The sequence below is a fragment of the Miscanthus floridulus genome, unplaced genomic scaffold, assembly GCF_019320115.1.
Source record: "Miscanthus floridulus cultivar M001 unplaced genomic scaffold, ASM1932011v1 os_1181_2_3, whole genome shotgun sequence".
NCBI lineage: Eukaryota > Viridiplantae > Streptophyta > Magnoliopsida > Poales > Poaceae > Miscanthus > Miscanthus floridulus.
In genome coordinates this window covers 29,672-57,403 of record NW_027097569.1, presented here as the reverse complement: position 1 = coordinate 57,403, position 27,732 = coordinate 29,672, and the positions used below count along the sequence as shown (strand labels likewise).

Here is a 27,732-nt window from a genome sequence, read left to right as displayed (position 1 = left end):
ATGGTATCTTTTTTAGTTAGAGGACCTATCTGGGAATCGACCAATAGTTTAAGGACCTACGGTGTAATTTATTCATTAATTTATAATTAATTATCCTTTTGTATACTAGATATATGCCCGTGCGTTACACGGGACCATGATTTTTTGTCCACATCTATTGCGGCCAAGAGATATTTTTCATGAGCACCCATTAACCTATGTTGTTGCAGAACCAGAGCGACAAGCATTGCTCCTTACTGAAAACACGACACAACTCACCATGGTCCCGCTTATCAGCCACATAGTAGGATTTGTCTACGGGCAATGAAGCATTGATGATAGGCCGTTTCATTGTGGCCGTGTCCAGAACCAGGGCGCGAACCTTCCTAGAAAATTAGATATTTGGCACCGCTATTGTTTTCGCAAAAATAGCCACTCAGTACGTGTGTCACTCGTATTCCTGCCATTGCACCCTTTTTTTCCTTTTTTCTATTTTTTTCTATTTTCCTCTTTTTGCATACGGGGCTAGAGCTGGAAAGGTCGCGCCTCTTCGTCTGTACGCAATGGGCGATGCTTCCTCTTTCGTACGTGATGATGGTGCCTGACGCCCCGCCGCCGCCAGATGCGCGGTTGCCTATCGGCACGGCGCTACAGGTCGACGCGCTGCCGCCTCTCGACACGGCGTCGCCGCCCGACGCGATCGTCCTTGTGAGAACCATGAAGCCTGTGCGATGTACACGGCGAGTTCGAGCCCATTGCAGCTGGTCACACGGCACAAGCACCTCTCAGGCTCTGCTTCCATGTCTAGGATGACGTAGTCGACGCGGACTCTACAGACATGGGCGGAGGCGAGCAGACGATCTTAACGCAAACTTTGTAGACAGGGGCGGACTGGAGATTGAATTTGCAAGCGACAATAACTCTTTACCTTTTGGGACTATACGTGATTGCTTTGTTTTTTAATTAACTAACACTTAGCCCGTACGTGATTGCTTTGTTTTGGTGCCTGTACGTGATTGCTTTGGGCGAGTTGGCTACGCTCGTTTAAATAATTATATATAGCCTAATTTTACCTTAAATCATCATCAATTTCCGCAACGCGCGGGTAATAGGTGAAACCAGCTTAGCTGCAGCAAAATTGGACCACTAACCTCACATAGCAGTTGGGCGGAATACACGTCCTTGTTTGTGACTCGCCATACAGACCGGAAAAAATTGCATTATTGCTTGCAGTAGGAACGAGAACAACGTCCCAGCCAATCTTCTTTGCGAAAAAAACCTGGATGGAATGTCCTCTTTTTTTATTATTATTATTATTATATATTATATTACGGTAGCTAAATATAGCTGGTGTTGTTATCAACGCTGCACTTCTTCCACATCCACTGTAAATCTACGAAGTTTTGAACATTTACTAATTTACATGATCCCATTATGTAACTTTGACCATAACTTTTTATTTATGAACATTGTAATAGAAGTTTGTATTATTACTTCATCATTTATGGAATATACTGTTGACGACATATACAAACGGCACTATATTTCCGTATGATCAACCTAAATAACTTTAGTCCTTTGCATGCATATGCATGGTTGACCAGTTCAAGTCAGTCCCCGGCAGCATCGGCGACCACAGTTACGTACCTGCAGGGCACACTGGTATAGGAATTCGCCATGCCCCGGCCCGCTCGAGGAGACCATCACGTCACGTACGTACAGGATTACTGTATAAATAAGACCACGAAGACACGAACAACCCAAGAACAAACACATCCCGGAGCTGGCCGCGTCCGCGGCGGCCAAGGCCATCGCCGAGTGGGGCCGCCCAGCCACCGACATCACCCACCTCATCTTCAGCACCTACTCCGGCGCGCGCGCCCCGAGCGCCGACCGCCGCCTCGCATCGCTGCTGGGCCTCAGCCCCACGGTCTCCCGCACCATACTCAACCTCCACGGCTGCTACGGCGGGGGCAGGTCGCTCCAGCTCGCCAAAGAGCTCGCGGAGAACAACCGCGGCGCGCGCGTCCTCGTGGCGTGCTCCGAGATCACGCTCATCGCCTTCTATGGGCCGGAAGACGGCTGCCCCGACAACATCCTTGGCCAGGCTCTGTTCGGCGACGGCGCCGGTGCCGTCATCGTCGGCGCCGACCCCGTCAGCCCCTGGAGCGCCCGCTGTTCGAGATGGCTTTCGCCTCGCTGACCACCATACCGGAAACCGAGGATGCCATCTCCATGCAGATCAACAAGGGTGGCATGGAGTACCACATCTCTAACCAGGTTCCCCGGTTGCTGGGGTGCAACGTGGAACGCTGCTTGGTCGACGCGTTTGGTGCGCTTAGCATCCATAATGCCGATTGGAACGACCTCTTCTGGGCGACGATCCATCCTGGCGGCCGTGCCATCCTAGACCACATCGAGGGAGTGCTCGGCCAGGACGACGGGAAGCTTGCGGCCAGTCGCCACGTTCTCAGCGAGTTCGGCAACATGAGCGGCACAACGGTGATATTCGTGCTCGATGAGCTGCGCCGCCGTCGGGTTCGGGCGGCCAACCAGGAGGAAGGCCAAGCGCCGGAGTGGGGAGTCATGATGGCATTCGGACCAGGAATCACAATCGAGACCATGGTGCTGCATGCCCCCGCCACTCTGGAGGGAAATTAGAAATTCAAATTTAAATGCAGTACAACCCGATGCGCAAAGGTTAAGTAATTAGATCGATCAAATAAGTAAGACGGACCTACAGTAATGAACCTTAATAAGGCGCTGGAGTGCGAAATTAGTAGTCCCTTAATTATCAGCTTGATATATATTGTTTTTTTATTGAATTTGTTTAACAATAATGGGTCAGGTGTTGGATCTACCAATGTTCTGAACTTTATATTTGTGGGCATACTTTTTTTTTGCTTTGATTAAATAACGGTTTTACGCTTCGATGGTGAAAGTGGGTGGTGATGCTCATCTTCATCACCAGCGCCCTTGGTTTGTCCACGTCCTCGTTGCCCTTCCCCGTCTTCAGCGTCTCGAGCATGCGGAGCGGCCAGGCCCTTTTGTTTCCACGACGTTGTCAGTCCCACCGACACACAAATTCACTACACATGGCACCATAGGGCTGCCCCCGCCGACACGTAGATTCACTACACGTGGCACCCTAGGGCCTCGTCGCTCCGTCTCTCCATCGCCAAAAGTTTGCCACCTTGCGTATGCCTGAAGTCTGTTGAGCCTGCCGAGGGGGCTGTCCTTGTGCTAAGGGGGGCGCCCATGCCAGGGGGCGCCTTGCCAGGCGACCGCCATGCGACGAGGGTCTGTCGTGTCGAGGGGCGGTACAGTCGCACAAGTTGCGCTATGCCAGGAGGTGGAGTACCGTGCCAAGAAAGGTGGCGCCGCCAAGGGGGCATAGTGTGCTGGGAGCAAATGGGGAGGGAGGGAGATAGAGGAAGAGGATTAAGACAGATAGCCCAAGAGAGGGAGACAAAGAGGATAAGGTAAAGGAGAGGAAGAGCCTAAGAGGGACAAGCATTACAAAGAGTTGAGCCAAACCATAATGGAACTATATGAAGGAGTCTAACTTCTTGCCTAAACGGATTTTTTTTCTGACCACATTTGGAATCTTGTTGTCAAAGATGGACATGTTTCGCTATTTCCAAATGCACAAAGCAACAATAATATAAAGCTCCATGAAGAAAGGTTTCGACTTTTCGCTTGTTGCAGCATAACAAATGGAGAGATATACTTGTACTGCATTGGAAGAAGAGATGAAAACAAGTCTCTTCTAAGTCATCATTGCATAGGACACATTGATACTATGACTCCAGTGAAGGGTCCAGTGAGCGCAATCAAAGAAAGGTGCTGAATTGGATGTCTAAAACAAACTTTAAAAGTCTAGAGCTTAAATTAAACTACCACTAGAAAAACCATAAACTAGTCCATCAAGATGTGCACTTAAGATTTTTCTAATGTGTTCTAACTTACCCTTTAACTCACAAAGAGTTTTACAACCTGGAGTCAAACCTATTAACTTGCCTAAAGCTAATTTAGGAAGGTAAAGGCTACATAAGCAAAGTAGTGTTGAACCAATAAAAGCAGTAAGTAAAAAATCTAAGGGTAGAAAGGGCAAACTCCTGGAGATACGACGATATGTCACATGGTGTTGCTAAGTCGCTACCCTTACTCCACGTTGGAGCTTCATCGAGGTACGCTCCTAGCCACCAAGTTTCTCCCAGTCACGGTATTGGATTTGCCACACAAGGCCTCTACCAACCAAAGGCTAGTGCGTGAGTCACACAGTTTCACCACTGCTACCCGGCTCTTCCCACCACCTATGATGTTGTGTCCACTACAAAGATTCTCCACACGAGGAACAAGGTCTGCTCATCCACTGGACACTGACTAGAGACCGCTCCACACCAAGAACGGAGGGTGCCGCCTCGAAGGCCACCACGCCTTTACTAGAAGGTCACAAAGATCTCAAGCACTCCACACACCACCAAGATACAAGGGCAACACAACCCAATCACTCAAAGCTCTCAAGCTCTAAGGTTTAAACTCACAAGGATGCACTATATATAGTGTTTATCCTAGCCTTGGATGTGATCTTGAATGACTTGAGAGGGTGGATGAAGTCTAGAAATACTTGCTCTAACTTGTATCAGCCTTGGGCACTCCAACACACTGAAGCAAGTGAGGTAACCTCATGTCCTCATATATATAGCCTCATCCCCTCAACTAGTCATTGTAAAAAGTTGCCAGAAAACTGTGAGCATCGGATAATCCGCTGCCTTCACTACATTCATCTCCAAATCATGTGGTTCTACTAGCCATAGCAATTTTCCTACCATTGGATTGTCTGGCACTGTCTTTTCTTCTTCCGTTAGATCGTCCGGTGCATATAATCTTCTCTAGCCACCTCTTTGATGCACACCGAACAATACTCCATTGTACGTGCACTTCCTATCACTGGTTCGTCCGGTGCATGCCTTTGCATAGTGTCGCACAGTGGCCAACTCCCTGGACATTGTCGGATGATCCATTGGTCTCCTGCCTTCACACTAGAACGTTTGATAAGTGTTCCAGCCCATATTCCCGTGTGGAATACTCCCTAGCCCGCCTCTGTCTTCAGTTCTCCGACAGTATGTTCTTCCCCTGGCCAGATTGTCTGGTCCATTGATCAATATATTACCTCTGTATTGAGTCTGGCCAGATACATCCAACTTTCTGGTGCATCTTCTACCGGTGATAAGAGAAAGTATCCACTGAGTGCATCTTCTACTTTTAAGGGAGGAAAGTAGAAATAGGATAGAGGGGGGGGGGGAGGAGAAAAGAGATAAAAAAAAAGGACATCATAAACATTTCAACCCTTTTATCTATACCATGACAAGCTATTTTACTAAACGTTCTTCTATTAAAAAAAACTACTCTAACTGAGGAGCTAGAGCTAGATCAAACGTACCCCTTAGTCCTTTGGACGCATATGCATGGTTTAGTAGTTGAAGCCAGTCCCAAGCAGTGGTCCAAATAAAAAGGGAAATTTTGCTACCGGGCATGCCAAGTGACCACTCTTTGCTAGCGGGCATGCAAAATTTGACGATTTGCTGGTGGACACTCTGGTTCCTTACAAATTTGCTGGTGGACACCAAACCGAATAAAATATTCATTTCTGGGCTTTCGAGGAGAGAGAAGCATGGGAAATGTCGTTTCTGCCCCTGGCTGTTTCTTCTACCTTGGTCTCCTTCCTCTGGCCGCGACGCAGGGCCACCTTCAGCGAGAGCCGCCAGTGCCTGTGGCCGACGGACCACCTCCAGCAGCTCCGCCGTGGCCTCGCGGACGCACGCGAGCAGCCGCTCCGCCACGGCCTCGCCGGCGCGCGCGACCAGCCGGTCCGTCGCGGCCTCGCGGGCACGCGCGCGAGTAGCAGCTCCGCCGCGTCCTCGCGGGCGCACGAGCAACAGCTCCGCCGTGGCCTCGTGGGCAGGCACGCGAGCAGCAGCTCCGCCGCGGCCTCGCCGGCACGGGCGAGCAGCCGGTCCGCATGGCCTCATGGGCACGCGTGCGAGCTGCGGCTCCGCCATGGCCTCGCCGGCACGCGCGAGCAGCAGCTCCGCTCACTGCCTCTCGGGCGGCGCGCGAGCAGACGCTCCGCCATGGCCTCGCGGAGCGCGCTAGCAGCAGCTCCGCTGGCCATCGCGGCGCTGCATCGAGCCCGACGCTCTGCCATGCCTCGTGGGTGCTCGCGAACAACGTCCGCTCGCCCTCGCCTCGCGCTCCGCGCGATCCTTTCCTCCCGCCCATTGCTGTGGCCCGCGCCCGAGCACCGCTCCCCATGGCCTATCCTGAAGCGCTGCGAGCAGTCGCGCTCTGCGCGCGCCGGGGCGAGCATGCGAGACAGCGCGAGAGCGCCGCTCCGCCACGGCACTCGCCGCGCGCGCGAGAAGAAGCAGCTCTGCCGCGCCTCGTGGGGGCGCGCAAACAGCCGCTCCGCACACGGCCTCGCCGGCGCGCGCGAGCAGTCGGTCCGCATGGCCTCGTGGGCACGCGCCCGAGCTGCGGTTCCGCCATGGCCTCGCCGGAGCGCGCGAGCAGCAGCTCTGCCGCGGCCTCGCGGGCGAGCATGCGAGCAGCGCGAGAGCAGCCGCTCCGCCACGGCCTCGCCGGCGCGCGAGAGCAGCAGCTTTGCCGCGGCCTCGTGGGGGCGCGCGAACAGCCGCTCCGCCACGGCCTCGTCGGCGCGCGCGAGCAGCCGGTCCGCACGGCCTCGTGGGCACGTGCCCGAGCTGCGGTTCCGCCATGGCCTCGCCGGCGCGCGCGAGCAGCAGCTCCGCCACGGCGCGGGCATGTGTGCGCCACCGCGGCCGGGAAGCCTCCTCCGACCGGGAACAGCGGCGGCCGCGGCTCGCTGACGAGGACCGCGTCGCGGCCAGAGGAAGGAGACCAAGGTAGAAGAAACAGCCAGGGGCAGAAAGGACATTTCCCGTGCTTCTCTCTCCTCGAAAGCCTGGAAATGAATATTTTATTCGGTCCAGTGTTCACCAGCAAATTTGTAAGGAACCAGAGTGTCCACCAGCAAATCGTCAAATTTTGCATGCCCGCTAGCAAAGAGCGGTCACTTGGCATGTCCGGTAGCAAAATTTCCCAAATAAAAATGATTCAGATAGTTTCTTTGGCTTGTTCCATTACAATGTCCTCCCTCGGCTCCATGTCTTCTCAGTAGATTGCACGAATGGTGTTAATTTGACCCCTGTATTTCCTTGACCATGGCAGAATAGTCTTAGTAAGTATTAATAAATATTATAGTGTATCTAAACACCTACTCCCTCTATCTTAAAATATTTGACCATTCAAATTTTGTCCTAAAATAGTTATCATTCTCACTTTCAAATGCATCTTTCTCTTCCCTTAATACATCTTTTTATTTTCCCAATACATCTCTATCTCTACTTTTTTTTAATTTTTTGAGAGGTATTTGCTCTTTTGTCTTCTGCATTGTCTCCTGTATAGCGAATAGGCCCGAGCAGCCGTGCCCCTCCTGTGTATGTGACATGTCAAACTCCTGATGCGCGGTTGACCGGGTTAAGTCATTTCCCCACAGCAGTGGCGGGCAGTGCCATCCGTGGTATAAGATCGTCGTCATCTGTAGCCCGGCCGAACGCACGTCGCAATAAATGGAACGCTACGAGGAGACCAACAGGCCCACAAGTACTTACTAGTAGTAGTATAAATAGAGGGCACATCCAGCCTCTCTGAAGCAGCGAGCCACAGCGAGACGCAAATTTCGATTCCTAGCAGAGCAGGAGCAGTACTCGCTGAAGGTAGCTAGTAGCTAGAGCCCACCGGCGAGCTAACTGGTTAACTGCTCGGACGCTCGGTGTCTTCCCTTCGACAACTTCCATTCCATGGGCAGCGCACCCGCCACGGTCCGCGAGATGAGGCGTGCCCAGCGCGCCGATGGGCCGGCAGCCGTGCTAGGCATCGGCACGGCGAACCCGCCGACGTGCTTGGCCCAGGACGAGTACCCCGACTACTACTTCCGCGTCACAAACAGCGAGCACCTCACCGACCTCAAGGGCAAGCTCACCAGGATATGTAACAAGTCGGGCATCAAGCAGCGCTTCATCCACCTGGACGAGGAGCTCCTCGCCGCGAACCCGGACTTCAAGGACCGCACGCTGCCGTCCCTGGACGCCCGTGTGGAGATCGCCTCCACCGCCGTCCCGGAGCTGGCCGCGTCCGCGGCGGCCAAGGCCATCGCCGAGTGGGGCCGCCCAGCCACCGACATCACCCACCTCATCTTCAGCACCTACTCCGGCGCGCGGGCCCCGAGCGCCGACCGCCGCCTCGCGTCGCTGCTGGGCCTCAGCCCCACGGTCTCCCGCACCATACTCAACCTCCACGGCTGCTACGGCGGGGGCAGGTCGCTCCAGCTCGCCAAGGAGCTCGCGGAGAACAACCGTGGCGCGCGCGTCCTCGTGGCGTGCTCCGAGATCACGCTCATCGCCTTCTACGGGCCGGAAGGCGGCTGCCCCGACAACATCCTTGGCCAGGCTCTGTTCGGCGACGGCGCCGGTGCCGTCATCGTCGGCGCCGACCCCGTCAGCCCCGTGGAGCGCCCGCTGTTCGAGATGGCCTTCGCCTCGCAGACCACGATACCGGAAACCGAGGATGCCATCTCCATGCAGATCAACAAGGGCGGCATGGAGTACCACATCTCCAACCAGGTTCCCCGGTTGCTGGGATGCAACGTCGAACGCTGCCTGGTCGATGCGTTTGGCGCGCTTGGCATCCATAATGCCAATTGGAACAACCTCTTCTGGGCGATCCATCCTGGCGGCCGTGCCATCCTGGACCACATCGAGGGAGTGCTCGGCCTGGACGACGGCAAGCTGGCGGCCAGTCGCCATGTGCTCAGCGAGTTCGGCAACATGAGTGGCACAACGGTGATCTTCGTGCTCGATGAGCTGCGCCGACGTCTGGGTCAGGCGGCCAACCAGGAGGAAGGCCAAGCGCCGGAGTGGGGAGTCATGATGGCGTTTGGACCGGGAATCACCATCGAGACCATGGTGCTGCATGCCCCTGCCGCGGAAGGAAATTAGAAATTCAAATTTAAATGCACTACAACCCGATGCGCAAAGGCATTACAAGTCATTAGATGATCCATAAATAAGACGGACCTAAAGTAATGAACCGTAGTAAGGTGGTGGAGTGCTAAATTAGTAGTCCCTTAATTATCAGCTTGATATGTATTGTTTTTTCATTGAATTTATTTAACAATAATGGGTCATGTGTTGCGTCTAGAACTTTATATGTGTGTTATGTTTTTTTTTCATTTGCTTAAATAACAGTTTATAGTGTAATGTTTCTTATTTCATCATGAATAATAAACATAATGGAGTCCATATAATTTGGAATGAATGGAGTACAAGGTTAGCCAGTGCCTAGCCAATACCACTGCCAAGGCCCAAGAGAAGCAAACACTCTTGGTGTCACAGCAATACAGCATGTACTTCAGGAATATGGCTAAGCACTGAAAATAGATATGATCGGAGCTGTCAGACAACCCTGATGTATCCAGTACACAACACTACAATAGAGTGGACACTACTACATTCATAGTATGGACAGCATGTACATAAACATATAAGGTGTATGGCTTTATGGTTCTAGCACGAATTCCATCGACCAAGTCAGAGCGCTTTGTACTTTTCGATAAGATTTGATGCGTGCAAGCGAGTCGGAGTGATGGTGCACCCCAGGTTTCGAAGGTATGATATCTGGAGGACAAACAGGGACGAATTCTGTTTAGTATTCTGATAGAGAGCAACATGGGCTTCAAAAACAACAGGCAGAATCATAAAGAGCACAGATGCACAGCAATGCAATTCCGACAAACTAACAGGCTGATGCAACGAGATGAACAAGGAGTTCTGAGATAGCTGACCTGCTTGGCTGTGGGTCCTGACGAACCCATAGAGTTCTCAATCCTCTGCTTTTGGAAATGTTCCTGAAATAAAACCACAAAAAGATCACAAAAGGGTCTACCGAAGGACAGATAAATAGTTCCATTTTCTATAGTGCAAGATATTTGTAATGGCCCGAGATCTCACCTGCCTTTCTCTCGTCAAATGGCTCCGCTTCTCTATTGGAATCTGTTCCCACTTGATAACCTGAAGTTCACATTATTGAATTATTATTTTATTTAGTAAGGAAAACTAACAAGATTGTCAGGTGTGATACCGAGAAATATAACAACAATAATTAAACTCACATATTGTGCGTAGCCCAATGCTTCATCACCGCTTAGGAACGACTTCAGCTTTCGCAAGACATCCTAGATAAGAAACTTGCCATCAGTTTTTTTCCAGGTTAAGCTCTTGAATACAAGAGAACTTTTGTCATTGTTCCTTCGCCCTTTCAAAGTACAGATGATGACAAATAACATTGCCAGCGAGATAACGACAAACAACCATGAAGAACAGATATAAACTGATAGGAGAATCAATAAGTCCAGTGATGCTTTGATATGGGAAAGAGGAAAAGGGGTCACCTTGCGCTTGTATCCTTTACCACGTAGGCGTTCGTCAATCACAAAACTGATCTGAAAATTCAAGCATACATCTAACGTGAAATAGGCATAGAAGGGCACTGGCAATCCCAAAGTTTTAGTGGTAAATGTCACAAACGCGTGGTCACTGCGATAGTGGAAGGCATCAGAGTATCCTAGCCTGGTGGTATCCAGATTCCAGAGTGTTCAGTGTTCACGTACTGTGTTCAGTACCTTTTCAAGTAATCTCTTTCGATTTTGAAATGCCTGCTTCTTGCCCCAATGATGAAATATATGTGAGACTACCGATCTATCATCAATGTCGAACCTATAAAATGCATAAGAAATCAAGTTAAGCGAGAGGGCAAAATGTAAACCAAATAACATAGCAAAGCAAAGCTTTGCATGAATATGATGAATCTGTTCTTCAGAAACTGAAATGATTATGCAAAGGAGAAATAATGTTTTTTCACCACTAGAAAACTCCAAATATACACAAGAAGCAAAGTTAAAAATGAAACATCAGATCATACAAAGATGATTTACTTTCTCAAGAAATCATTAGCAAGGCATCCTTGAGCCAGTTCTGGATAAGGTGAAGCTTCGTTCTGTCCCATAATTGGCTTTCCAATTGATATATTCCCTTCAGAGTCATCAAAAGGACACCTGAAGGCTGTTCAGGCATTTTTCTCAGAGTCTCTTCCTCCGCTGCTCTGCTGGGAGCGGCTCTGCTCTGCGGCCGTCCGTTCAAGTGCTCTGTTTTTCTGCTTTGCTGCTGCTGTTTTTCTGCTTTTCTGAAGAACGAAAGATGGCATCTCCTCCTGTTCCTCCCTCTGGAGGCGCTCAAATCCCGCGTTGTCCAGTGATTTTCGATGGCACCAATTATCATGACTGGGTTCCACATATGCGGTGGCATATGCGTGGTCTCCGACTCTGGGAGTTTCTTAGTGGTGAGCTACCTTGTCCAGCATTGCCTGATCGTCCAGTGCAGCCAGTGATTCCTCAGAAAAATCTGAAGAGGAACAAAAGAAGTTGCGCGAAGCTTATGATGATGATATGGCCTCTTACATGTCTCATTTTCGGGCTTATCGGACTTGGTTGGATGAAGATGCTCGTGCTGGGGCTGTTCTTGTTGCTAGTATGGAAAAGCATCTGGCAGGAGAGGTTATTCAGCTTGATCATGCTGCTCAGATGTGGGTTGTTCTTCGTCAGCGCTATGAGCCCTCTGGTCAGTCCACTTATATTGCCGCCCTACGTCAAGAACAACTGTTGCAGCAGGGTGATAGTTCAGTTGAGGATTTCTTTCGACAGCTATCTGCAATATGGCGTGAGCTTGACACTCTTAGTCCTCAGTTGTCCCCGGACACTTGTGACTCCTGCGGGGAGCAATAGAGCCACCTCGAGCTTCGTCGCACCTATGACTTCCTGACTCGTCTGCATGCTGAGTTTGAGCCCCTTCGTGCTCAATTACTTGCTCGTGAGCCGTGCGTGTCTTTGATGGAGGCTCTTGCTCCTATTCGTAATGAGGAGACTCGCCTTCGTTCTGCTGGTCTACTTCAGTCGACGTCCTCCTCAATTCTGGCTACTCGGTCTGGAATTCTTGGTTCTCCTCCCAAAGTGCCTGCTTCAGCAGCCTCTGGCGACTCGGGGACTCGCAACTAAGGTGGCCTTCATTGTAAGCACTGTGGCAGAGATGGACATGATGAGGATCATTGTTACAAGAAGAAGAGGCAGGCTCAGTCTCAGTCTCGCCGAGGTGGGCGTTCCTCACATGCTCAGTCTCAGCATCCTGATGCACAGCAGGAGATACTCATGTTACTTCGTCGTCTTGCTGTTCCTCCACCTACTGGAGCTTCTGGTTCTATCACTACTGGAGCTGTTGGTTCTGTCACTCCTGCCCCAGTACTCTCTGCTGCTACTTCTCAGTCTTTTATTGAGAGACCACCATCCACTTCAGGTATCTTGCCATGGATTCTTGATTCTAGTGCTTCTTTTCATATGACACCTGATAGTACCTCTCTTTCTTCTATTTGCTCCCCTTCCATTCCTCTCACTGTTCAAACTGCTGATGGCTCATCTCTTTCGGTTGTTGGTCGTGGCACTCTTTCTTCTTCTTCATTTCATGTTCCTAATGTTTCTTATGTTCCTGATTTGACCATGCAACTTATTTCTGCTGGCCAGCTCACTGATCATGGTTGTCGTGTTTTTTTTTATTCTGACTCTTGCCGTGTTCAGGATCTCAGCACGGGTCTCCTAGTTGGTACTGGCCCTCGCCGCCGTGATTCTCCGCATCTCTGGGAACTCGATTGGCTTCGTCTTCCTTCCGCTGCCTCTGCCGGTCTTGTGAGCTCTGCTTCTCCTGCATCAGCTTCTTCCTCTTTTGCTCAGTGGCATCATCGCCTGGGACATCTATGTGGTTCCCGCTTATCCGCTCTTGTCCGTCGTGGTGTTCTAGAAAATGTCTCTGGTGATGTTTCTTTAGATCAGTGTCAGGGCTGTAAGCTTGGCAAACAGATCCAGCTTCCATATCCCTCTAGTGGGTCTGTGTCACAGCGTCCTTTTGATCTTGTTCATTCAGATGTATGGGGTCCTGCACCTTTTGTTTCAAAAGGGGGTCATCAATATTATGTCATATTTATCGATGATTTCTCTCGCTTCACATGGGTGTATTTCATGAAACATCGTAATGAGGTGTTATCCATATATAAAACTTTTGCTCGGATGATTCGCACTCATTTTGATGCTCCTATTCGTGTTTTTCGGGCTGACTCTGCCGGGGAATATCTTTCGGGTGCTCTTCGCCAATTTCTTTCTGAGCAAGGGACTCTTTCACAATTTTCTTGTCCTGGTGCGCACGCTCAGAATGGTGTTGCTGAGCGTAAACATCGTCACCTTCTTGAAACTGCTCGTGCTCTTATGATTGCTTCCTCGGTCCCACCTCATTTCTGGGCTGAAGCAATCTCCACCGCCACCTATTTAACTAACATTCAACCCTCATCTGCTCTTAAAGGTGGCATCCCATATGAGCGCCTTTTTGAACATCCACCTGATTACTCTAGTCTTCGCCTTTTTAGATGTTTGTGCTATGTTCTTCTTGCTCCTCGTGAACGCACTAAACTCACCCATCAATCTGTTGAGTGTGTTTTCTTAGGCTATAGTGCTGAGCACAAGGGCTATCGTTGTTGGGACCCAACTGCTCGTCGTATGCGGATCTCTCGGGACGTTACTTTTGATGAGTCTCGTTCCTTCTATCCTCGGCCCTCCTCTGATGTTTCTCCTCAGGCCGTTGTTGAGCCTCTGTCCTTCTTGACTTTTCCTAATACACCTATCTCCACTGTGCTTCTTCCTCCGTCACCATCTCCACCTCCAAAACCATCTTCACCTCCTCCACCTTCTTCTCCGCTGCCCTCTGAGTCGTCTTCACATGCTCCTCGGTCCATTTATGATTCCAAACCTCCCGTGATTCACACCTACAGCCGTCGGCTCCTAGATTCCTCGCCTCCTGTTGAGTTGCCTTCTGATGTCTCCTCTCCTGCTGAGCCATCTTCGGTTGACGATTCTTTATCTCAGCCCTCCTCTCATTATAATCTTCGCGATCGTAGCTCGCTGAAGCCTCTTGATAGGTATGGTTTTGCTGGCACTGTCTTTTTTGAGCCGGCCACATACCATGATGCCATTTGTCATCCTGAATGGCAACTAGCCATGGCTGAGGAGATTGCTGCTCTTGAGCGCACTGGCACTTGGGACCTTGTCCCTCTTCCTTCTCATGCTCGTCCCATCACATGCAAGTGGGTTTATAAGATCAAGACTCGCTCTGATGGCTCTCTCGAGCGTTATAAGGCTCGTCTTGTTGCTCGTGGTTTTCAACAAGAGTATGGTCGTGATTATGATGAGACATTTGCTCCTGTGGCTCACATGACCACTGTTCGCACTCTCCTTGTTGTGGCCTCTGTTAGTGCTTGGTCCATTTCTCAACTTGATGTCAAAAATGCCTTCCTTAATGGTGAACTCTGTGAGGAGGTCTACATGCGACCACCTCCTGGGTATCTTGTTCCTGATGGCATGGTTTGTCGTCTCCGTCGCTCTCTTTATGGTCTGAAACAAGCTCCTCGTGCTTGGTTTCAGCGCTTTGCCTCTGTGATCATTGCTGCTGGTTTTTCCCCAAGCAATCATGACCCTGCCTTGTTTATTCACACATCCCCTCGTGGTCGCACTCTTCTTCTTCTTTATGTTGATGATATGATTATCACTGGTGATGATTCTGAGTATATTGCCTTTGTCAAGGCACGCCTCAGCGAGCAGTTTCTTAAGTCTGATCTTGGTCCTCTTCGTTATTTCCTTGGGATTGAGGTCTCTTCCACCTCTGATGGCATTTACTTATCCCAAGAAAAATACATTCAGGATCTTCTTGCTCGCTCTTGCCTCACTGATCATCGCACTGTTGAGACTCCCATCGAGCTTAATCTTCAGCTCCGTGCTACTGATGGTAAACCTCTCACCGATCCCACTCGGTATCGTCATATTGTTGGGAGTCTTGTCTATTTAGCTGTGACCCATCCTGATATCTCATATGCTGTGCACATTCTTAGTCAATTTGTTTCTTCTCCCACCCATGTCCATTATAGCCATCTTCGTGTCTTGCGTTATCTTCGTGGGACCATTACTCGTCGTCTGTTCTTCCCGCGTTCTAGCTCTTTTCAACTCCAAGCCTACTCTGATGCTACTTGGGCTAGTGACTTTGATCGTCACTCTCTTTCTGCCTATTGTATTTTTCTTGGTGGCTCTCTCATTGCTTGGAAGACAAAGAAGCAGACCGCGGTCTCTTGTTCGAGTGCAGAGGCCGAGTTGCGAGCTATAGCTCTTGCGATAGCAGAGGTTACTTGGCTTCGATGGTTACTTGAGGATTTCGGTGTTTCAGTTTCTATGCCCACTCCTCTTCTGTCTGACAGTACCAGTGCTATCAATATAGCTCGTGATCCTGTGAAGCATGAGCTCACCAAGCATATTGGAGTTGATGCATATTACACTCGGGCTCAGGTGCAGGATGATGTCATTGCTCTTCGCTATGTGCCCTCCGAGCTCCAGGTGGCTGATTTCTTCACCAAGGCGCAGACGCGAGTTCAACATCGTTTCTTTCTCTCCAAACTCAGTGTTTGTGATTCACCCTGAGTTTGAGGGGGGGGTTAGATATATATGGTGTATAGCATATTTTCCTCTTTGTGTAAGGGCTTAGATGCATATATGCCCAACTCATGTACATGTTTGTGTTGTTGCCCCCAGGAAGTGTGTGAGCTTCATTCCTTCCAACAGGGTCAACTAGTATTAATGCAACTTGTGACATAAAAGAAGAGCTTTCAGATCTACTCCCAAGATGTTTGTGCATAGTTTTAGACATAGTTCAGAGATATCTCCAAGATTACTCCAATTCTATTGCAAATAATTTTGCAACTTCACCTTATATCTTAATTAGAACTCAATCACTTATGTACTTTATATTGGGATCTTGGATTACTTATTTTTCTGAGAAACTTGGAGTAATCCATTCTACATTTGGCTTTATATGCCTCCAGATTCCAGAAGACCATGACAATATCTTGGATGCACGGTAAAGCTGTTCCTTTAATATTTTGTGATATGCATTTGTGGCAGGAAGGTCGGACCAGTGGGAATTGGCAGATACAGTCTATAAAAAAAACATATAGACCATTTTAGGCAGATACAATCTTGCTGTGCAATTTCAGAAAAATAACAGTAACGAAATGTGAGTGTGACTGCCTGGAATCCTTGTAAAACTCCTATGGATCAGCGCAAAGAGGTCACTGAAAGCAAATATTTCTTCATCAAAAGTAGAAGGCACCTGTGTAATAAATTTCTGCCACTTTTTAGCTTTGTCTTTGAAAGAATTTTTTATGTCCCCATCATACTGTTTAGTTGTATCTCCAACACCATTATTTTTGTCATTTTCCAATAGACGCTCTGCCTCAATAACCGCCCTTCGTTGTTGTCCATGTCCATAGATTATGAATTCACATGTGCGGCCTAGCCTTCAAATGATTATAAAGAGGAAATAAAAAATATTAAATAAATGTCTACATATCCAAGCCTTCAAGTATCTGCAACAGCGAGTACGCTTGATAAACTTTGCGTTAAAAAAAAGTACGCTTGATAAACTGTAAGAAACAGCAAGGTGTTAAAAAGAGAGCATAAAGATGAAACAAGACGGTAACATTAGATAGTGTGATATACTGATTTATGATTGTATATATTTTGGCTTTGCCAGATATTGAATTGCAGTTATATATTATAAGTAATTTCATAAAGCTTAAAAGTGATCATGATCAATATGCATCTAGGACTATTAATTGCTTGTTGTCACAGCTGAAAATAATCTAAGTAAATATTGATAACATGAATTTACATTGAACATGATTTTTTGCACAGGCTCTTCATCCTATAACTTTCATATTTTCTTCATAGCTTAAAAGTCAGTGATTTTGTTAATATGCGGCAACTTAGTTGTGGAGCAGAAGCATACAGAAATCCACTGCACCTAAGTATAATCGACCAACAGGGAAAAAACATACTTTTCAGCATGTGTTCTGCAAAGCTGCAAGCAGAATGAGTGAAATGTGCTTATTGCAATCTCCTTGGCAACTGCCTTTCCCACCACTGTCCCTATCCGTTCTCTCATTTCTGAGGCAGCAGCCGTGGTGAATGTCATAGCAAGAATGTTTGATGGTGGAATTCCCTAGTCATTAGGAGATGTGTGACTATGTGAGCTTCAAATGTTATTAGATACCACTTTATATAGTGATTATACCAAACATAAAACCATACCTCTTTGAGAAGTGTGAGCACCCTACCAACCATTGTGGAAATCTCCGGATCATGCCAGTTACAGGGGGGGAGTCAGTATATTCAAAAGCATGGTACTCACAAGACAATAGAACAATAAAGCTCAGACCATAATGCCTGTGAAATCACACACAGATATACAAGAGATGCAACCATTTTGGGCACATCAAAATAAAGTTTCATTTTCATATCATAAAAACTAATATTAAAAAATTCTTAAACGAAAAAAGAGAGAGACAGAGACAGAACACAAAACATGGTGTTCAGTTCTTCTGCAGCCTCCTTATTGTTTGCAACAATAAAGCCCTGGCAATGTACTTTGCTTTTTAGTATGATTGGTCACGGTGAATCGCATCATTTGGGTTCCATAACATTTGGAGTCAGTATTTATTTGTAGCAGCCACAAGAACGAAAGGTATGGACTTTTTAGATGTTCACGTATTATTATTCTTGACTTGATACGTTAAAATGATTTCCACAAATATTTCAATCCAAGGCTTCATCAGAGTGAAACAACAAAATCAGGTTGACCACGGTTGACCTTCTGACGATAAAAGGACAAGTATGTATACCTTTCCACTTCCTGGACCAGCAACAATCATTAGTGGAACAGCCACATCATTACATGCAGCCTCCTTCTGCCTATCATTCAAGGAGTGCAAATATTCATAGTACTTCTTTGGAGCACACGCTTCATCTTCCTCCTTTTCTAGTTCCATATCTTGCTGCTCCTCCTGGCCCTTAGCAGCAGAGATATCAGCATGCCCCTAGTGGATGGAGGCATCAACCTCCTCAACGAGTGCATCGACAAGCTAAATATGTCCCAAGAGAAAAGGAATCAAATGGACTCAGTTAGAAACTTCATTCCAGACCAAAACCACTCAGTGCAAATTTCCATTTTGTACTGATCCTTATTTCTAGACACAGGAAACAAGAACTGCCCGACATCCTACAGCTATTAGGCATTCCATTGTCTGAAGAAAAAAGCTATACCTCTCCGTCCCCCTTTGCAATGGAAATTTCTGGGGAAACTGAAGGATCACCGCACAATGCTACCAATCCATCTTTCTCCTCCATCCCCTTGAGCCCCTCCTGATACTTGGCATGAGCTTTGGTGTTGTGCTCCTCACTAACGGCATTGATCTTCCAGAATGCATCTTCAAACTAAATTCATCTCAAAAGAAATTCAACAGAGATTAAACACAATAAATTTCTCCTACAAATCAGGCACATCAACACAGTAGAATTTCAAGTTTTCAAGAAACAATGAATCCCAAGTTGTCCATGTTCATTTCCTATCTTCACCACACACAATAAACATGAATTTGCTATGTTTCACAGACAAACACCTTTTTCAGTTCATGAAAAAACAAATAGAGAGAAGTTACTCTGAAGCACTCTCCTAACTTTAGGATTCTCCCCCAATCTATAACAATCCCATGCACCATACTCCATACAAGAACTTCTCAATTTCCTCCTCTGATTCATGGAATCAGAAACCAGCATCATGAACCTAAAATATTCACATACCTCCACACCCTCCGCTGTGATGGAAATAGCAGGGGGGAGTGAAGCATCACCGCAGGACAGCACCAAGCTCTCCTCCTCCTCCTCCTCCTCCTCTTCTTCTTCCTTCGTCCCCTCCTGGCTCTTGGCAGCAGGCTGGGCATCACACTCCTCACAGATGGCACTCACCTCCTCCCAGAAAGCATCGTCAAGCTAATTTCCGTCCAAATGAGAGAGCAATAATATGAGTTCCTTTTTCAAAAATTGACACTAGCAGGCGTCCCCACTTCAAAGCAAACCCCAGTTAAACAAACAATGGGCCTGTTTGGTACAGCTTATAAGCTGCTTATGGCCAAAATAAGCTGAAATCAACAGTCAAACGCCACGCTTTTCAGCAGCTTATTCTGGCCACGCTTATTCTCACAGCTCCTATTTGTACTAGAAAGCAGAAGCTGGATCAGACCAGCTTATTTTGACCGCCGCTTTTACTCTATTTGTGCAGCTTATCTAGGAAACGCTTCCCAAATAAGCTGTACCAAACAGGGCCAATAATGTCCTCCATGCCTTAGCTCTCCATATTTCCTTAGAATCTGAATATCCAGCATTTGTAAATGAAATACACCCGCAGGATTCCTAACCCCATTTCCAGGCACTTCAATGAAACAAGAACCGTACCGTTGCTATCTCTGTTCCGGCGGCGTCAATCGTACCCGCTGCCGCCGCGAGCGGCCCTTCGCCCGTCCCCTTATGCTCCTCTGCTGGCTTCTTCTCCTTCTCCTCCTCCTTGGCCGTGGACCGCGCGTGCTCCTCGCAGATGGCGTCCACCTCCCGCAAGAATGCCTCGTTCATGTCATCTTCGTCGTCGTGCAGAAGGAACCCGCAGGGCCTGGAAGCCTTCGGGAGGGGAGTTGTATACCCGTACCCGCCCCGCCGCTCCAGCGCGTTGCCAGTGATGTCGACGAGCGGCCGGCGCGGCGGTGGGCATGGGGATGGGGATTGCAGCGGGCGCTTGCAGGGGAGGAGATGGGAGGGTTTGGAGGCGCCGCTCGGGTAGAGCGGGAGAGGTGAGGCATTCTCCTTCCAGCGCGACATGGCCGCCCGCCGTCGGCGAGGGTTTGGTTGCAGTGGCGGATGGGCGGGCACGCGGCGTTTTCGGCCTTTTGAAAGTGGTTTCACGTGGACTGGGTTGGAAAGTCTGGAGATTTTTTGGCGTTCATGTAAAAAATTTGCTCAAGCGTAGGCATAACGAGCCGGCTCGACTCGGCTCATTATCCTAACAAGCCAGAAAGCCAGCTCGGCTTGGCTCATTAAAAGCTCGAGCTGGCTCATTAAGCTCGCGAGCCAAGTATAAAAAATACACAAAATATAATATTTACTTTTATCTAAAGTTTGAGAATAATAATAATATAAAAGAAATGAATCTAACAACCTTAAATCGAATAAAAAAATTAATATGCGCTAATATATATACAAGTATAATAAAATATTATAGTATTCATGCATCTAACTACCTTAAATAATACTTTTTTTTAAAAACTTGGCTCGTTTAGCTCGCGAGCTGGCTCGAGTTGGCTTGTTATAGTTAACGAGCTAAAATCTTTGGCTCGGCTCGGCTCGTTATCTTAACGAGTCGAGCCGAGCCGAGTCGAGCAAGCCACGAGCCGAGCGAGCTAACGAGCTTTGAGTTTTTCGTCCAACCTTAAGCGTATTTGTATCAAATTTTGTATTGAGTCCTACAACAATCGAAAATATTACGCTTGGGCATCTGTCCGTCTGGACGGATTAATCTGCTCGCACCACTCGCCCGTATCACACGCAAAGCGCCTTCGCCTCACGCCCTCAATGTGTGTCCTTGCTCGTTCCATCAAATCCACTCCGTAGCGAGAGATCCAATAGTCGTGGGACTGTGGCGCTGGCTGCACAAGCCTAGGATACCAGAGGCCACGAAGGGGTCTCCGCTAGCCTCATGGTAGGCCGAGTCAATCTATAGCCTGTTCGCTTGCTCGTAAACGGTCGTAAATTTCCAGCCGGGAATAGTGTTTTTCTCTCACACCAAACCAGCCAGCAGTAAATAATCCACGATACGATACGGCCTCCCAAACAGGCTGCTAGTCGATGGCGGCACTGGTCAATGGTGGTGACGGCGCGGCTATCTTCTGTGAACTCCACATGTCGGCGAGCCTCTATTTCGTATGCAACAAATAGATTTTACGCTTGAAAGCGAATATTGCAAGCGTCTGCTCGAAGTGTTATAGATGTTTTAAAAGTATGTTGTAAGTGTTTCATATGAATGTTGTAAAAATAAATCAGGATGTTGCACATGTTGCAATGGTTGTACGTGTATGTTGCAAACATCTGTTCCCAATGTTTCATCTTTTTTTAGATGTATGTTACCAGAGTGTTTATGTGGATGTTGCATATGTTTTACACATATATTGCAAGTGTTTTAATCTGAATATTTGCGTATGTTTGCAATGGTTTCAAGAATTTTTTTCAACTGTTTTGGCAAATGTTTCAGACGCATATTTTAAGTGTTTCATCTGTCTTTATATGTATGCTGCAAGTGTTGCATCTGGATATTTCAAAAGTAGATTAGATGTTGCATCTCCCTTCTCGTCTTTTGCTGCCTTGCATCCTTCTCAGACTGCGGAGGGGTGCAATGAAGGCTTGTGGAGGGGGCGCACCGGAGGATGGTGGCGCAAACGCGAGGGCACGCTCTCCCCTTCCCTGTTACGCGGGTAGGGCAGGGATACCGCGACATTGATCAGACTCTCGTTGGTGGGCCATAACACCAACCACGATTGGTGGAATCGTTTAACTGTTGGCTGGTGGGAGCTGCGTCTGGACACGTCCTAGGTGCCGGATGTCCGAGCGCTAGCATCTCCATAAAACAATTGGTGGTCAAATTATTAATACTAGCAAATATGTCCATGCGTTGCAACGGGAGAAAAAAATGGGCTGAGATTTTTTTCTCACGTTACAAAGCACATAAATATTTTCATACCATCTATATGCATTGATATAGTCAAATATTGATTTCTATGACTTTCTTTGTGGGCCCATAATCAAGAACCGATATATCCCATGATGATTATGATGAGAGATCTTTTAAGTTTTCCACGTGTAATCTTTGTTGGAGATTGCACTCAGTTTAGAGACAAACTTATTTAGATCAGGGCCTTGTTTAGATTGTAAATTTTTGTAATATGGACACTGTAGCATGTTTCGTTTGTATTTGACAAACTTTGTCTGATCATGGACTAACTAGGCTCAAAAGATTCGTCTCGTGATTTACAACCAAACTGTGTAATTAGTTATTTTTTTTACCTACATTTAATGCTCCATGCATGCGTCTAAAAATTAATGTGATGGAGAGAGAGTGAAAAAACTTAGAATTTTGATGGGATCTAAACAAGGCCTAGATGGAACAACAAACTGGTCAATATTTCAGTTTAAAGTTTGATTAGTTAGATCACTAGTTTAACCGGTTATAATAAAATAATTATTTTACTAATAAAACTGCATTAACATCTTGGTAGTTGGAATCTTCTTCTTAATTAAAAGAGGGTCAAGAGTTAAAAGATCCATATTATTATATTTATATTTTTTAAAATCTTATGGAAACAATATAGAAAATCAAACGAAGAAAAAGACTCGGGAGTCAACATTCGGAGACCGTAAGTGACAACAGAAAAAGGTAAAAATGAAGTAGAACGTGGAAAAAACGGACAGGAAAAAATAAAGGAACAAAACATGAAAAAAGGAAACTTAAACCCACAGGACATCGGACATAATACCTAACTTGAAAAATCTGGAAACTGTATTGAATAAAAACCAGACATCCTCCATGATAAAAAATAGAAAAAAAAAACCAAAACTAAGAAACTCTTTGTGTTATATTAGGTGTTATATTAGAATCGGACTCCGTATCAATCGCTAGACGCGTGTTGTTCTAATACATATGAGCACGGATCAAATATGTTTTGGAATCGGACTCCATATCACGTTAGACAAGAGCTATTCTAATTCTTATGAGCACGAGTTATATATATATAATTCCGAGCATAAGAAACTCTACATTGTCCGATAGTTGGAGGGAGACGGACCAAAAAAATGGATGGACGAAAAAAATAGATTGAAATTTTACCTCTTTATTATTACTAGCAAATATGCCCGTGCGTTGTAACGGGAGAAAAAAAATTAAACATTCATACAAAATGATAACGTGAATGGTACATATGTACTTATATTTTATGTTTTTATAATTTATTTTGTGATGACCGTCACATCTGACAATAAATAACAATGTCCTATTAAACATGTATCAAATTAAAATACACAATTGTATATTTTACCTTCTGTTACAAAGTGCATAATTATTTAGATATAAATATATCATAACTTTAATACTGCCCATGTTTCTATGACTAAATGTCGCCCTTTGTAGCTTTTTTGACGCATCATATCAATCTCAACCTTTTTTATCGATGTGTAAAGGATTGGTCTGTCCGCCAATGATTATGACAGGTCACCTCCGCGTATTCCAAGTTTGGCACGTTCTCGGTCATCGCCGAACATATATGCATGCAACATATACAAAGATGATTTAACACATCTATAGACAAAAGCATAACCTAACAAGATTGATAACATCTATGAATAGATCACATTTTTATGAAGCTAAGAAAACTGGTTTGGCATTTTTCTGATTTTTCTATGATTTTTGACGAATTTTGCAAGATCTCAGTTTTTATATAAAAAGAGAAAAGGAAAAAGGCTTGTATGGGCCTGGTCTAGCCCACAACAAAGCCGGCCCAACTACAAGGATTCAGCCCAGCTCAAAAAAGAAGCCCACCAGGAGAGGCTCACTCGAATCTAGACATTTTGCATCAGAAACCTTATCTATTTTGAAAACTATTAAGGCCCTCCCACCTTTTATTTCTCTCTGACATCTTTACATCTGGAACCCCGTATTTCTTTCTATTCTTTTCTCCACTCCTAATCTCAGTTTACAACGTTAAATCGACAGACACGGACACTGAGCATCTCCGAGACCGAGACGGTGACGGAGGTAGGATTGGACGAAAATATTTTGATGGTAGAAATTTAACTTCTTTAGTATTAGGTATAGATATGTAATTAACATTATTTTTTATAAATATGTAATTAATATTGTTCGTGCCACTTGGGTACAAATGATACCTCACTTCTTGAAAAAAATGAATTGACAGTTTGTTCGTTTGGTTGTGGCTTGTTGTAAACGATTGTAAATTTCCAGTCAGAACAGTATTTTTCTCTCACATAAACCAGCCAGCAGTACTTCTTCATGAACCAACAACGATACGAACCAGCCAACCGAACAGACTGTGAGATTTTACCGTTCTTAAACTTGGCACTTGGGCAACTATGGAATTTATGCAATTAGGTTTCTATCAATTCCTACACAACCTAATGCACATTCATACATCACATAATTCCTACACCATTTGGCCCTGTTTGTTTCTCTTGAACTACTTCAGCAGTACTTTTAAACAAGTAAATAGTATTTTCCTCTCACAACAAATCAGCATAAGTATCAGTGTTGGTGCGAAAAGTGACCAACACGTAAATCAGCATAAGCATCATTGTCGGTGCAAAAAGTGACCAACACAGGGTTTATACTGGTTCAGACAACGTGCTCTACATCCAGTTTGAGTCGATCGATGACTTTATTCATGAGCCCAGGTGCTCGATGTTTAATAGGGGTTACAAACGAGTGGAAGTAAGATGGAGGGTATCAGAGGTCCAATCGAACTCTGGACCGAAGGACCAAAAGTGACGAGAGCTCCAATGTGCGCTAAGTGTTCGAACGTATGCTCTGTCTGGCTTTAGAGAGTCTAAAGCTAGCAGAGAACGAGTCGGAATAATCCACGTAGTGTCTATTGTTCGTCGAATCGATCTCCTTTTGGGAGAGGGCGTATTCCCTTTTATAGATGAAGGGGACAGCCTTACAAGTGAGAGAAAGAGAGTGTGTATACTACCTAGTCTTGTTGCCCACACCGTCGGGTACAAGACGTTTTGTCAGCGCCCATAATATTGTTGATGCTCAGGTGCCTATGACAGGCTCCATCGTGTTCTTCTGGTATGGCAAATGTTGGCGCCTACCTTACTGTATGGCAAATGTCGACGCCCACAATACTGTTCATGTTCTGATATGTCTAGAAGGTTATAAAGTAACCTTCTGATATGACCTGACAGTACTGTCCTATAGGCGTGCAGAGTACGGTCCTCGGTATTGCGGTTGACTTGAGCGTCCCGCCTTACTTGCTCTATCAGTTTCCTAAGTCTTCACCGAGCGGGCATCCTCGGTCGATCGTTCCCTAATCGGCTCTAGCCTCTCGGTCAGAGAAGAGCTATAAGTAGAGGTTTGGTGTATTCCCGGTCAGAGAAACAGGTCCGAGTCAGAAGCGAGTGTCGCCCTTCTTGGCTAGGCCTCCCGGTCGGAGAAGCAGATTGGAGTAAGAAGCGAGCGTCGCCCTCCCTGGCCAGGCCTTCCGGTCGAAGAGTGGGTTAGAGTCAGAAGCAAGCACCGTCTCTTCTTGGCCAAGCCTTTCGGTCGGAGAAGCAGGGCAGAGTCAAAAGCGAGCACCATCCCTTCTCAGCCAGGCCTCCCGATCAAAGACTATATCGCTCTTCTAGAATGTCGTTAGGCACTTGGACCAGCCTAGGAGTTGCGCATCGTTCACAACATCATCTGCTGGGCTAGGCTTTTGCTGGGAAGTAGGTTCATTATGGACCCGGGTTTATGAACCCGTCAGGAGCCCCTGAGCCCTCAGGCGATTCGGGTAGAATCGTTAGAGGGATTTTTTGTTTTGGCAGCGGGTGCGTGCTAGCGCACCCGTGGGTGTAGCTCCCGAGCCCTCGGGCGATTCAGGTAGAATCATCTGGGGGTTTTCATTTTGCCAGCAGGGGAATTTTTTGTTTTGACATTGGGTGCGCACGAGCACACCCGCAGGTTTCCTGGGGCCATAGACTGTTGTTGGTCTAGTTTTGTACGTTACCCCATTCACGGATTCCTAGGGCCGTAGACTGCTGTTGGTCTAGTTTTGTGTGTTACCATGTCTGTGGTTTCCACAACCGGAGGGCTGAGCTAATGTTGCTTGCCTCGATGGCTCGAGCGACGCACTCGGTGAGCTTGCTAACGGGTACGTTCAAGTGGAATCCGGGTTCGTCGTTGAAAGCTCTAGTTTGGTTTTGGTGAATTGATGAAACCCTAAGTGCTAACCTAGTTTCTCAAGTGATTATGAGATAGGTAGCATATTCCAAGTGGTAAAGCAAATGAAGATCATGACATAAAGATGGCGACGCCATGGTGATGATCAAGTGCTTGGACTTGGAAAGAAGAAAGAGAAAAACAAAAAGCTCAAGGCAAAGGTATAAATTGTAGGAGCTATTTTATTTTGGTGATCAAGACACTTAGAGAGTGTGATCATATTTAGGTTTGATAGCCATACTATTAAGAGGGGTGAAACTCGTATCAAAATATGGTTATCAAAGTACCACTAGATGCTCTAACTCATTGCATATGCATTTAGGATCTAGTGGAATGTTAACACCCTTGAAAATGTTTGTGAAAATATGCTAACACATGTGCACAAGGTGTTACACTTGGTGGTTGGTATATTTGAGCAAGGGTGAAGAAGTTAGAGGTGAAAATGAGTTAGTCTCGCTGGTCACAAGGTGACCGGACGCTGGTCTCTGAGGAACCGGCGTGTCTGGTCAGTTGTAACAGCGAAGACGCTAGCGTCGGTCAATCGACTAGACATTGGGTCATGGACTGACCGGACGCTGAGGTCTAGGGTCTAGTCCTATTGTCGAGCAGCGCACAAAAGCTAGGGTCTCTGACCGGACGCTGGCAGGGTCCGGTCGTGCATGACCGGGCGCGTTTGGTGGGCAAAATGCACTTCTGGAACCTTACTGGAAACAACCAGACGCTGGTGGCTTAGTGTCCGGTCAGTTATAGCGCAGCGTCTGGTCAACTCAAGTGACCGTTGAGATCAGAACACGTGGCTGTCATTGGGCGACCGAACGCTGAGGTCCAGCGTCTAGTCAACATGACCGGAGCGTCCGGTCAGCCCGTGTTGTGCCCAGTGAAGGGGTACAATGGCTTTATTTCATGGGGGCTTCTATTTAAGCCCCATGGCCAGTTCAAGCTTACTCTCTTGGCCATTTACATTGACATAGCAATCTTGTGAGCTTAGCCAAAGCCCTCCCACTCATCTCCATCATTGATTCATTATCTTTGTGAGATTAGGAGAGAATCCAAGTGCATTGCTTGAGTGATTGTATCTAGAGGCACTTGGTGTTCATGTTTCGCTGTGGGATTTGCTTGTTACTCTTAGTGGTTGCCGCCATCTAGATGGCTTGGAGCAGCGAGGATCGTCGAGCGAAGGTTGGTGATTGTCTCCGGCTCCGATTGTAGTGATTGTGAGGGGTTCTTGACATTTTCCCGGTGGAGAGCCAAAAGGTACTCTAGTGGATTGCTCGTGGCTTGTGTGATCATCATCTTGTGTTGGTTGTATGGCACCCTATTGAGGGTTTGGCGTGTGAACCTCCAAGTGAGTGAATCGCCACAATGAGGACTAGCTTGACGGCAAGCAAGTGAACCTCGATAAAAAATCATTGTGTTTATCATTGAATTTGAGGTGATTGGTCTTCATTGTTATTCATCATTGTGATTGATTGGTTCCTTTATCTATACGGTGGTATAACCTTCTTGATCACTCTCTTTATATTACCGCAAACTAGTTGTCAAGCTCTTTAGTGTAGCTAGTTATGAGAGCTTGTTTGCTTAGTTGGTGTGGCTCTTTAGTTAGCCTTTG

At 46.9% G+C, this 27,732-nt stretch overlaps 2 protein-coding genes and 1 pseudogene across 2 annotated transcripts; 2 read left to right on the top strand and 1 right to left on the bottom strand.

Annotated features, from left to right (window-relative positions):
- The first annotated feature begins 549 nt into the window (after window positions 1-549).
- On the top strand, window positions 550-2,839 carry LOC136533768 (bisdemethoxycurcumin synthase-like; annotated as a pseudogene).
- Window positions 2,840-7,865: 5,026 nt separating this feature from the next.
- LOC136533763 (bisdemethoxycurcumin synthase-like) lies at window positions 7,866-9,062 on the top strand. Its single transcript, XM_066526307.1, has one exon. The coding sequence runs from the start codon at window positions 7,866-7,868 to the stop codon at window positions 9,060-9,062; it is 1,197 nt and encodes a 398-aa protein (XP_066382404.1).
- A 447-nt stretch (window positions 9,063-9,509) lies between these two features.
- Window positions 9,510-20,003, bottom strand: LOC136533767 (uncharacterized). Its single transcript, XM_066526309.1, has 15 exons — window positions 19,547-20,003; window positions 18,896-19,084; window positions 18,359-18,529; window positions 17,938-18,132; window positions 17,475-17,482; window positions 17,348-17,369; window positions 17,095-17,258; window positions 16,671-16,680; window positions 16,368-16,402; window positions 10,745-10,838; window positions 10,514-10,564; window positions 10,235-10,297; window positions 10,074-10,133; window positions 9,908-9,970; window positions 9,510-9,740 (listed from the first exon to the last, which is right to left on the bottom strand). The coding sequence occupies exons 1-15, from the start codon at window positions 19,961-19,963 to the stop codon at window positions 9,654-9,656; spliced, it is 1,629 nt and encodes a 542-aa protein (XP_066382406.1). The 5' UTR covers window positions 19,964-20,003; the 3' UTR covers window positions 9,510-9,653.
- Between the last annotated feature and the right edge of the window lie 7,729 nt (window positions 20,004-27,732).